General features: G+C 43.6%; 1 protein-coding gene across 1 annotated transcript in view; it reads right to left on the bottom strand.

Annotated features, from left to right (window-relative positions):
- Positions 1 to 695: 695 nt before the first annotated feature.
- LOC131958020 (uncharacterized) overlaps positions 696 to 12216 on the bottom strand; it is a 63228-nt gene continuing 51707 nt past the window's right edge. The window contains exons 2-4 of the mRNA XM_059322904.1: positions 9933 to 10054; positions 2243 to 2367; positions 696 to 817 (exon numbers count right to left, since the gene is read on the bottom strand). Of these exons, the coding sequence (XP_059178887.1) occupies positions 696 to 817; positions 2243 to 2367; positions 9933 to 10054 (369 nt within the window). The remainder of the gene's footprint in view (positions 818 to 2242; positions 2368 to 9932; positions 10055 to 12216) is intronic.

The raw sequence follows: 12216 nt of genomic DNA, 5'->3' as shown, positions 1-12216 counted from the left end.
TTCAAATCCCCGGGCAGATGAGGCTAGTTAACTCAGGACAGAAACCCATCTGGGAAAGATAACTCCAAAATCAAACAACTGCTGCTTTGAAAAGTATGCTTGGATAAACAAAGCAATGGACACAGATCAAGACAGAAAAGTTGGCTGGATGTTGGAGTCGACGGGCCATATGACACGAAATACTGACATTAAAGAACGAAGAAGATTGTGGTTAATAATGGGTGTTTTTATAATGTGACGTCACCGGTTGAACATTTAGCAGACATATTGTGGACATTTGGCAGACATATAGTGGACATTTCTGGAGGATATCAAATAACAGACCAGCCAGTCAACCTCAAACAACAAGCCAACGGTTGTCCTTGACCTACATTGACCACACAAACAACAAACACCATTGGGGACCTTGACCTAGATTGACCACACAAACAACAAACACCATTGGGGACCTTGACCTAGATTGACCACACAAACAACAAACACCATTGGGGACCTTGACCTAGATTGACCACACAAACAACAAACACCATTGGGGACCATGACCTAGATTGACCACACAAACAACAAACACCATTGGGGACCATGACCTAGATTGACCACACAAACAACAAACACCATTGGGGACCATGACCTAGATTGGCCAAATGTCACAATATGACAAGTCAGATGCCAACTGGGCCTCGCTGTTTTAAATGTTAGGCAGCGCCGATGTTGACATTTCGACCAATCAAAGCATGAATATTGTACCACGTGATGACCGCCTGCCGCATGTGGGGGTCACGTGATTCAGTGTTCCGCCACGTAGAGATGGCAATATCTGATGTGGTGTTTTTGTTACCATTCAAATATGCATTGTTGCGCTTTAATTAATTCAGGTTTTAATGGAAATTGTTAGGTGTTTTTTTAAATAAACTGCTGGTTCCAATTATGTTTCTATTTTAATCAAATGGAAGATTTGTTAAGAATCGTATTGATTTTTTAAAATCTAGATTGAGGTTAGAAGTTAACCACTGTGGTAGAAGTTAACCAGTGTGGTAGAAGTTAACCACTGTGGTTGAAGTTAACCACTGTGGTAGAAGTTAACCACTGTGGTAGAAGTTTACCACTGTGGGTTTAGCCGGGTCGACTGACCAGCGATAGGTTTTAGTCTCTTGATGTAGAAGGGGTCAACACCCGACCTGTTGACTGTTTGAAATGTTATAGATGTCACACACTTCATACACACAGCACGTGTGTTATAACACACATCTGTGTGACTAGGATTTAAAACTCCTCGGTCCTAAAGTATAGGACAATGTCCTCACTCAGAAAATCCCTATTTTATGTCGCAATGTTCGTAGAAACATGTTCAGGTCACCCCACAACGCCACCCCACAAAGACACCACACAACGACACCACACAACATCACCCCAAAAAGTCACCCAACAACCAAACTCTTTCAGTTTGTGTCAAATGTTTATAGTATGCTAATTGCTTCTATTCTAGGATCTTTGACAACTACTTATTCGGCATTGTCGAGTCAGTTAAATTCGTGGTTGATGAACCAAAAAGTCTCTAGTTCGAACCCTCGTGTAGATGAGGCTCGATAGCTGTGGATGCGACAAAATCAAGGAGAGACAACGGCTACCTTGTAGTTCACTCTTAGATAGGCAACGTTATGGAGGCTAATTCATAAAGAAAAGATGGAGCCAGCGGTTTGGATGGTGCATAACATGTTGACACGTAATACTTTATTGTGTTCAAGGGAATCCCTTCCATATAACATGTTGACACGTAATACTTTATTGTGTTCAAGGGAATCCCTTCCATATAACATGTTGACACGTAATACTTTATTGTGTTCAAGGGAATCCCTTCCATATAACATGTTGACACGTAATACTTTATTGTGTTCAAGGGAATCCCTTCCATATAACATGTTGACACGTAATACTTTATTGTGTTCAAGGGAATCCCTTCCATATAACATGTTGACACGTAATACTTTATTGTGTTCAAGGGAATCCCTTCCATATAACATGTTGACACGTAATACTTTATTGTGTTCAAGGGAATCCCTTCCATATAACATGTTGACACGTAATACTTTATTGTGTTCAAGGGAATAACTTCCTACATTACAATTGAGAACGAAGAAGAAGAACTACTTCTCACCAATAACTGTCTGTGCACTACGTATTTGTTAATCGTGCTGCTAGATATCACTACAATTGCTCCTACTTAAAAACCTGAATGACCTACCTTTGACCTTCTGAAGGTCAAGAAAGAGCTCCCCCAGGATGAGGGCGCACTCCGTGACGCAGAAGAGGGCGACAGTGAGGAGGGTGTACTTGTTCTTAAGGACCTTCTCCCCGTTTCTCCTCCATCTGTAGAGTAAGAGAAACACTTTATTGTCCTCATTCAGGGCCCTTGGGAAAAACAGAGAAGAGTGGGGGGAGGGCAGATAAAGGTTCATTAACACTGGGCTGTTGATTGGTTTGTGTGGGGTGGTATGTCATGTCACTTCACTAAACGGCTCTAATCTAAGGTGTCAGTGACGTTTGTGTGGGGTGGTATGTCATGTCACTTCAATAATAAGCTTTAATCTAAGGTGTCAGTGACGTTTGTGTGGGGTGGTATGTCATGTCACTTCACTAAACGGCTCTAATACTGAACACTGTGTAAACCTTTTAAATTCTTAGTGCCCCCAGACCCACCAACATTCCAAGACCCATCAAAACCCTTAAGACCCAGACCAACCCTCTCTTTAAAGATGAAATATGTAGCCATTGAAACCCAACCCATAACTACCGTAGGTAACTTCAAAACCTGCTGAGTCCTTGTCTTAATGCCCAGTGACCAACAATTAATAATTAATAGCCCCTCCACCCGCTTTCATTAATTAATGATGATTTAATGAGTACAATTTCATTAATGAATGTGTCAGTCTCTCAGAGATACTTGTTTACCTGTCTGAAAATGGGTCAAATGTAAATAACGGCAATTTATTATTAAAAACGTAATTAAGCGTCTCACTTATAAAAGACGTTTAAAATTTATGATTATGATTTTAGACACCGACGTCTGAATAAATTAAACGTTAACACAAAACGTAACCGGTGTTCTCTTAGCCATCTGGTTCTCACGCTGAGATCGGTTTACACAGACCAAATCCTGTATATATATATATATATATATATATATATATATATATATATATATATATATATATATATATATATATATATAATGTATATTTATATATGTGTGTAGTCTGTTAAATGTATATATAACGGCCCCTTATGTATTGCTCTCCCAAAAACCTATTGATTTACAGCTGATTTAGTTTCCTTTGAAAAATTAGCAAACACGTGCAACTGTTTCAATGTAAGTTGGTCCATGGCAACCCATACATTCAAAAAATGTGTGGCGCATGTTTTAATACACGCCCACACATTCAACAACCCACACATTCAGCAACTCACACAACCACACACACAACCACACACAAGATGTATCAGATAACAAAGGACTGTGTCAATATTTAATGACTGAGGAAATTACGTTAATGCCATGATGTCAAACATAAAACTGAATTTGTTTCCTTTCACGTTACAAAAATCTAGTAAAAAGAGGGAATGATAATATAAACAAACGGAGCCGTGAGGTCGAAAGTTAGAGCACTAGGGTGAGGCCTGAATGGCTGTATACACGCAGTGAAAGCATATGGCAACTACACGCATGGTTCTGTGATGGCTAAGCTACCCCTGATTTTGTAGTAGCTGAAATATATGTCATGCCATATGGAAAGTCAGATGTCATGACATATGTCAAGTCAGATGTCATGACATATGTCAAGTCAGATGTCATGACATATGTCAAGTCAGATCTCATGTAAGATGTCATGTCCAATGCGATGTTAAATGGCATGTCAAATATCATGTCAGATATGACATCTGATTTAGCAAATATCATGACACTGCTATGTGTACAGAATGTTATATGATTGTTATGTGTATACAGCGTGTTGTATCAGTTCCACATGTGTACATTATGTTATTGTTGCTTGGCCAGTTTTCCCAGTTTCATTGCCCAACTATGATTGTAAACAATGTAAAGGTAATTAGAGTAATGTCCCCTGTCGACGATGTGGGGGGGGGGTTGGACGACAGACCTAATTATTAATTGAACCACAGCATCTAGACGTGACGGCACCAGCATCTAGACGTGACGGCACCAGCATCTAGACGTGACGGCACCAAACTGACGGCAACAAGCTAACGACAACAGGATCTAGATCTGACGGCAACAGGATCTAGATCTGACGGCAACAGGATCTAGATCTGACGGCAACAGGATCTAGATCTGACGGCAACAAGCTGACGGCAACAGGATCTAGATCTGAGGGCAACAAGCTCTAGGCAGGATCTAGATCTGACGGCAACATGCTCTAGGCAACAGGATCTAGATCTGACGGCAACATGCTGACGGCAACAGGATCTAGATCTGACGGCAACATGCTGACGGCAACAGGATCTAGATCTGACGGCAACAGGCTCTAGGCAACAGGATCTAGATCTGACGGCAACATGCTGAAGGCAACAGGATCTAGATCTGACGGCAACATGCTGACGGCAACAGGATCTAGATCTGACGGCAACATGCTGACGGCAACAGGATCTAGATCTGACGGCGACATGCTGACGGCAACAGGCTCTAGGAAACAAGCTGACGGCAACAAGCTGACGGCAACAGGATCTAGATCTGACGGCAACAGGATCTAGATCCGAAGGCAACAATCTGACGGCAACATGATCTTGATCTGACGGCAACATGCTGACGGCAACAGGATCTAGATCTGACGGCAACATGCTGACGGCAACAGGATCTAGATCTGACGACAACATGCTGACGGCAACAGGATCTAGATCTGACGGCAACATGCTGACGGCAACAGGATCTAGATCTGACGGCAACAAGCTGAGGGCAACAGAATCTAGATCTGACGGCAACATGCTGACGGCAACAGGATCTAGATCTGACGGCAACATGCTGACGGCAACAGGATCTAGATCTGACGGCAACATGCTGACGGCAACAGGATCTATATCTAACGGCAACAATCTGACGGCAACAGGATCTAGATCTAACGGCAACATGCTGACGGCAACAGGATCTAGATCTAACGGCAACAATCTGACGGCAACAGGATCTAGATCTGACGGCAAAAAGCTGACGGCAACAGGATCTAGATCTGACGGCAACAAGCTGACGGCAACAAGTTGACGGCAACAGGCTCTAGGCAACAAGTTGACGGCAACAAGATCTAAATTTGACGGCAACAGGCTCTAGGCAAAAAGCTTTTTTAAACGCGATCCGAACATCATTCACCTGCTCACCATCGTGGGAGGCTGTATGTGTGTATGTGTGTGTGTATGTGTATGTTTGTGTTCGTGAGTCGAGGCAACATGCTGACGGCAACAGGATCTAGATCTGACGACAACATGCTGAAGGCAACAGGATCTAGATCTGACGGCAACATGCTGACGGCAACAGGATCTAGATCTGACGGCAACAAGCTGAGGGCAACAGAATCTAGATCTGACGGCAACATGCTGACGGCAACAGGATCTAGATCTGACGGCAACATGCTGACGGCAACAGGATCTAGATCTGACGGCAACATGCTGACGGCAACAGGATCTATATCTAACGGCAACAATCTGACGGCAACAGGATCTAGATCTAACGGCAACATGCTGACGGCAACAGGATCTAGATCTAACGGCAACAATCTGACGGCAACAGGATCTAGATCTGACGGCAAAAAGCTGACGGCAACAGGATCTAGATCTGACGGCAACAAGCTGACGGCAACAAGTTGACGGCAACAGGCTCTAGGCAACAAGTTGACGGCAACAAGATCTAAATTTGACGGCAACAGGCTCTAGGCAAAAAGCTTTTTTAAACGCGATCCGAACATCATTCACCTGCTCACCATCGTGGGAGGCTGTATGTGTGTATGTGTGTGTGTATGTGTATGTTTGTGTTCGTGAGTCGAGGCAAGGTTTAACATAACAATCGTCGTCAAGTCTAGCAACTATTTCGACGATTGAGGGCTAGTGCCTGAAGGAGGTGTTGGATTGAGATGCTGTTTTTGTACCCCGTGTCTGGGGGGGGGGGGGGGGTGTTGTGTCTAGATGTCAGGTTTATTTTCTCCCTCGTCACGTGACTGCCGGCCCATTAAGGACTGACCTTAACCTAATCTGCATAAGCCATCACGTGATCAATCATGCCGCCCGGATCTGTCCAACTTGCAGGGATTATCGTTCCTGAATTTGTTTTTTTCCTAAATCTGGTAGGCGGGCCCGTGTTCATAAACAGGGGTGGGGCGGGGGGGGGGGGGGGGGTCTATGACGTCATCGATATAGCGCGGGTTAGGGGCGCAAGCTAAATATGGCCGGGAGTGAGGGCGCCATCATAGTGGGCTGGTTATGACGTCATCTAAATGATTTGGGGGTAAGAACGTTAGCATGTTCTGGCGTGGGCGTGGTGGGAGGGGGGGGGGTCGGTTAGGGCGCCGCCGTTAGGGAGCCGGGTGTTGACTGCACTCGAGTTGAACGATCTAGAAATGTCTTCCGTCTTTCCGAGTGTTAAGTTAAACTCGTGGCCGAAATGTCTTCCTTAATGTTTAAAAATGTAATTTTAATTTGATTGTATTAGCACTTTGGGGTGTTTCTGTGCGTGTAATAGAGGTGTTTCTGTGCGTGCAATAGAGGTGTTTCTGTGCGTAGAGGTGTTTCTGTGCGTGCAATAGAGGTGTTTCTGTGCGTAGAGGTGTTTCTGTGTGTGCAATAGAGGTGTTTCTGTGTGTATAATAGAGGTGTTTCTGTGCTTGCAATAGAGGTGTTTCTGTGCGTGCAATAGAGGTGTTTCTGTGTGTGCAATAGAGGTGTTTCTGTGTGTATAATAGAGGTGTTTCTGTGCTTGCAATAGAGGTGTTTCTGTGCGTGCAATAGAGGTGTTTCTGTGTGTGCAATAGAGGTGTTTCTGTGTGTGCAATAGAGGTGTTTCTGTGCGTGCGATAGGGGTGTTTCTGTGCGTGCAATAGAGGTGTTTCTGTGCGTGCGATAGGGGTGTTTCTGTGCGTGCAATAGAGGTGTTTCTGTGCGTGCAATTGAGGTGTTTCTGTGCGTGCAATAGGGGTGTTTCTGTGCGTGCAATAGGGGTGTTTCTGTGCGTGCAATAGGGGTGTTTCTGTGCGTGCAATAGGGGTGTTTCTGTGCGTGCAATAGGGGTGTTTCTGTGCGTGCAATAGGGGTGTTTCTGTGCGTGCAATAGGGGTGTTTCTGTGCGTGCAATAGGGGTGTTTCTGTGCGTGCAATAGGGGTGTTTCTGTGCGTGCAATAGGGGTGTTTCTGTGCGTGCAATAGGGGTGTTTCTGGAGGTGTCTGACAGGCAGTGGCGTAGGCAGGGGGGGTTAGGGGGGGGTCATAACCCCCCCCCATAGACCCCTCGGTATATATAAAAAGTATGAGGGGGGGTGCAAATCGAAAGTTTGAGGGGGGGGGTGCAAATCGAAAGTTTGAGGGGGGGTGCAAATCGAAAGTTTGAGGGGGGGGGGGGGTGCAAATCGAAAGTTTGAGGGGGGGGGGTGCAAAATCGAAAGTTTGTCCCCGGGTAAAAATTGGAACCCCCCCCCCTTGAGACGATCCTGGCTACGCCACTGCTGACAGGTGTGTCACATGTACACATGTGTGTGTGTGTGTGGGGGGGGGGGGGTGGGGGGGTGAGGAGGGGATGATGTACCTAAAGCAAAGGGTGAGGTAATCATTAAGTATAATCTTTATTCACACAAGTGTGTGATCATCTTTATTCACACAAGAGTGTAATGGCTTATGATCTTATGCTGGCTTGTCCTGGCATAAACATATATCTGTGTATGTGTTCGTTATGCTGAGGTTATCTCCCCTCCGCTGTCTATCATTACGGATATTGGCTCATCTGTCTGCAGCTGTCAGTCTAGGGCATCTCCTTATATGGGCATATCGTCAGGCATCAATCACAATAAAACTTGATCAGACTTTATCGATTCCATAAAACTTGATCAGACTTTATCGATTCCATAAAGCTTGATCAGACTTTATCGATTCCATAAAACTTGATCAGACTTGATCGATTCCATAAAACTTGATCAGACTTTATCGATTCCATAAAACTTGATCAGACTTTATCGATTTCATAAAACTTGATCAGACTTTATCGATTCCTTAAAACTTGATCAGACTTTATCGATTACATAAAACTTGATCAAACTGTATCGATTCCATAAAATTTCATCAGACTTTATCGATTCCATAAAACTTGATCAGACTTTATCGATTCCATAAAACTTGATCAGACTTTATCGATTCCATAAAACTTGATCAGACTTTATCGATTCCATAAAACTTGATCAGACTTTATCGATTCCATAAAACTTGATCAGACTTTATCGATTCCATAAAAATTGATCAGACTTTATCGATTCCATAAAACTTGATCAGACTTTATCGATTCCTTAAAACTTGATCAGACTTTATCGATTCCATAAAACTTGATCAAACTTTATCGATTCCATAAAATTTCATCAGACTTTATCGATTCCATAAAACTTGATCAGACTTTATAAGCTCAATAAAAATTGATCAGATTTGATTCACTTGATAAAGCTTACGATTAATTTAAAAAATATTTTCCTAATACAGCGGAGGAAATAAAAACGACCGTATCATTATTTAAAAACCTAGCTATTTAAAAAAGACAACTGTTTCGTCTAGTCTGAAGTCTATTCTATCTAGTTTCGTCTAGAGTCTAGTCTGAAGTCTATTCTATCTAGTTTCGTCTAGAGTCTAGTCTGGAGTCTATTCTATCTAGTTTCGTCTAGAGTCTAGTCTGAAGTCTATTCTATCTAGTTTCGTCTAGAGTCTAGTCTGAAGTCTATTCTAGTTTAGTTTCGTCTAGAGTCTAGTCTGAAGTCTATTCTATCTAGTTTCGTCTAGAGTCTAGTCTGAAGTCTATTCTATCTAGTTTCGTCTAGAGTCTAGTCTGAAGTCTATTCTATCTAGTTTCGTCTAGAGTCTAGTCTGAAGTCTATTCTATCTAGTTTCGTCTAGAGTCTAGTCTGAAGTCTATTCAAGTCTAGTTTCGTCTAGAGTCTAGTCTGAAGTCTATTCTAGTCTAGTTTCGTCTAGTTATAAAACCATTCTTGCTTATAACATCCGTCTAAACCTACACACGTTTAAAATGTCAAATGCTGATTCTAAAAGTTTTCCCTTCTGAAACTGCATTTAAAATAAATAAAAAATTGCCCTGATGATTTCCTTCGGCTCACGCTATATGTTTATTTTATCTTTAAATCTCCTCATAAAAATACAACTTCCCGTTGATTGAACATCTCCTATTTCAACAGATAAACATAAGGTTGATTATTATTGGCCTAACACCAATGTTGTTACCTGTCCGTTGATATACAGGTGATATTTATTGCTTTCAATTGGAACAACGCTAAGCATGTTCTTACATCAGAGGATACAATGACGTCTTGCTAGCCACTATTTTGACGTCTTGCCTAGCCACTGTTATCACGTCTTGCCTAGCCACTAGATTGACGTCTTGCTAGCCACTATTATGACGTCTTGCCTAGCTACTAGATTGACGTATTGTCTAGCCACTATTCTGTGTATTGCCTAGCCACCTGAATGCCTACTTGCCTAGCCACCTGAATGCCTACTTGCCTAGCCACCTGAATGCCTACTTGCCTAGCCACCTGAATGCCTACTTGCCTAGCCACCTGAATGCCTACTTGCCTAGCCACCTGAATGCCTACTTGCCTAGCCACCTGAATGCCTACTTGCCTAGCCACCTGAATGCCTACTTGCCTAGCCACCTGAATGCCTACTTGCCTACTTACTTTGCCAAGATCCTGTTGGGCGGCTCTGTGTTCTCCCTCTGAAGTTCTTCTTCCAGCTCGTGCTCGATCTTCTCCACGTACCCATGGGTCTTGGCTAGCACTAGAGTCTCGGCTACCAGGGTCTGAAACAGGGAAACAACAGGGTTAGTCAGTGAAACAGTGAAACAACATGGGTCTTGGCTAGCACTAGAGTCTCGGCTACCAGGGTCTGAAACAAGGAAACAGCAAGGTTAGTCAGTGAAACAACATGGGTCTTGGCTAGCACTAGAGTCTCGGCTACCAGGGTCTGAAACAGGGAAACAGCAGGGTTAGTCAGTGAAACAACATGGGTCTTGGCTAGCACTAGAGTCTCGGCTACCAGGGTCTGAAACAAGGAAACAGCAGGGTTAGTCAGTGAAACAACATGGGTCTTGGCCAGCACTAGAGTCTCGGCTACCAGGGTCTGAAACAGGGAAACAGCAGGGTTAGTCAGTGAAACAACATGGGTCTTGGCTAGCACTAGAGTCTCGGCTACCAGGGTCTGAAACAGGGAAACAGCAGGGTTAGTCAGTGAAACAGTGAAACAACATGGGTCTTGGCTAGCACTAGAGTCTCGGCTACCAGGGTCTGAAACAGGGAAACAACATGGTTAGTCAGGGAAACAACATGGGTCTTGGCTAGCACTAGAGTCTCGGCTACCAGGGTCTGAAACAGGGAAACAGAAGAGGGTTAGTCAGTGAAACAACATGGGTCTTGGCTAGCACTAGAGTCTCGGCTACCAGGGTCTGAAACAGGGAAACAGAAGAGGGTTAGTCAGTGAAACAACATGGGTCTTGGCTAGCACTAGAGTCTCAGCTACCAGGGTCTGAAACAAGGAAACAGCAGGGTTAGTCAGTGAAACAACATGGGTCTTGGCTAGCACTAGAGTCTCGGCTACCAGGGTCTGAAACAGGGAAACAGCAGGGTTAGTCAGTGAAACAACATGGGTCTTGGCTAGCACTAGAGTCTCGGCTACCAGGGTCTGAAACAGGGAAACAGCAGGGTTAGTCAGTGAAACAACATGGGTCTTGGCTAGCACTAGAGTCTCGGCTACCAGGGTCTGAAACAGGGAAACAATAGTCAGTGAAACAACATGGGTCTTGGCCAGCACTAGAGTCTCGGCTACCAGGGTCTGAAACAGGGAAACAGCAAGGTTAGTCAGTGAAACAACATGGGTCTTGGCTAGCACTAGAGTCTCGGGGAAACTGCATTAGATCGAGGTTGAAACAGAGAAACAGCTTTAGATCGAGGCTGAAACAAGGAAACAGCACTAAACAACCCCGGAAAATCCTCGTTAATCCTTGCAACATATTGCTAATATACTAGGAAAATAAAATATTAGGAATATACACGTTAAATGCTAACAAGACAGCGAGCTTTGTTTACCATAAATCTTTGACGAGCTGAAGTAATTAAAATATCGTGGCACTGTTAGCCCCGAACCATACGAAGAAATACAATATGCTGATGTTAAATCTAATGTAACGAAATTGCGCAACAGCCTGATGGTTTTAATTAAGGTAACCTGGAGTTAGTGTTGGGTTTAGTCCAAGTAAATCAAGCGTTCAGCCGCAACCAGCAAACTAAACCGTGGGGGGGGGGGGGGTGTCAGCAAATCCTGACTTCGTGCGTCACTGACAACCTCACCAACAACTTTCTACAACAACCCTGACACCAACAACTTTCTACACCACCCTGACACCAACAACTTTCTACACCAACCCTGACAACCTCACCACCAACCCTGACAACCTCACCAACCATAGTTATTTACTCACCACCACCAACGACAACAGGAGAAATAAAATATTTTTCTTCTGGAGGCTGATCTTTATTGGAGATGGATGGAATGGTGGGTTAACCGGGTAATTAACCGTGAGAAAATGGTACACAAATATTTCTTACAGTTGAGGTGGGGTGGGGGGGGTGGGGGGTCAGATTAGGCCTAAGCCAGTCCTGGTGCAGGCAATTCTAACGGAAATGTCAGTTTTATGACGCAACCTTCCTTTGAGTGAGTTTTATGATGCAGTAATTTGGTAAATATTGTTTTATTTTTTCTACTCTCATACATAAATAAGATACTTTTTTTACGCAAGTATGCAATGTTTTTCTACACAAATAGGCAATGTTTCCCTACACAAATAGGCAATGTTTCCCTACACAAATAGGCAATGTTTCCCTACACAAATAGGCAATGTTTCCCTACACAAATAGGCAATGTTTCCCTACACAAATAGGCAATGTTTCCCTACACAAATAGGCAATG

Source organism: Physella acuta, unplaced genomic scaffold (assembly GCF_028476545.2).
Source record: "Physella acuta isolate Inbredline_101_S28 unplaced genomic scaffold, ASM2847654v3 ptg001284l, whole genome shotgun sequence".
NCBI lineage: Eukaryota > Metazoa > Mollusca > Gastropoda > Physidae > Physella > Physella acuta.
This window is presented reverse-complemented; position numbering and strand designations above follow the sequence as displayed.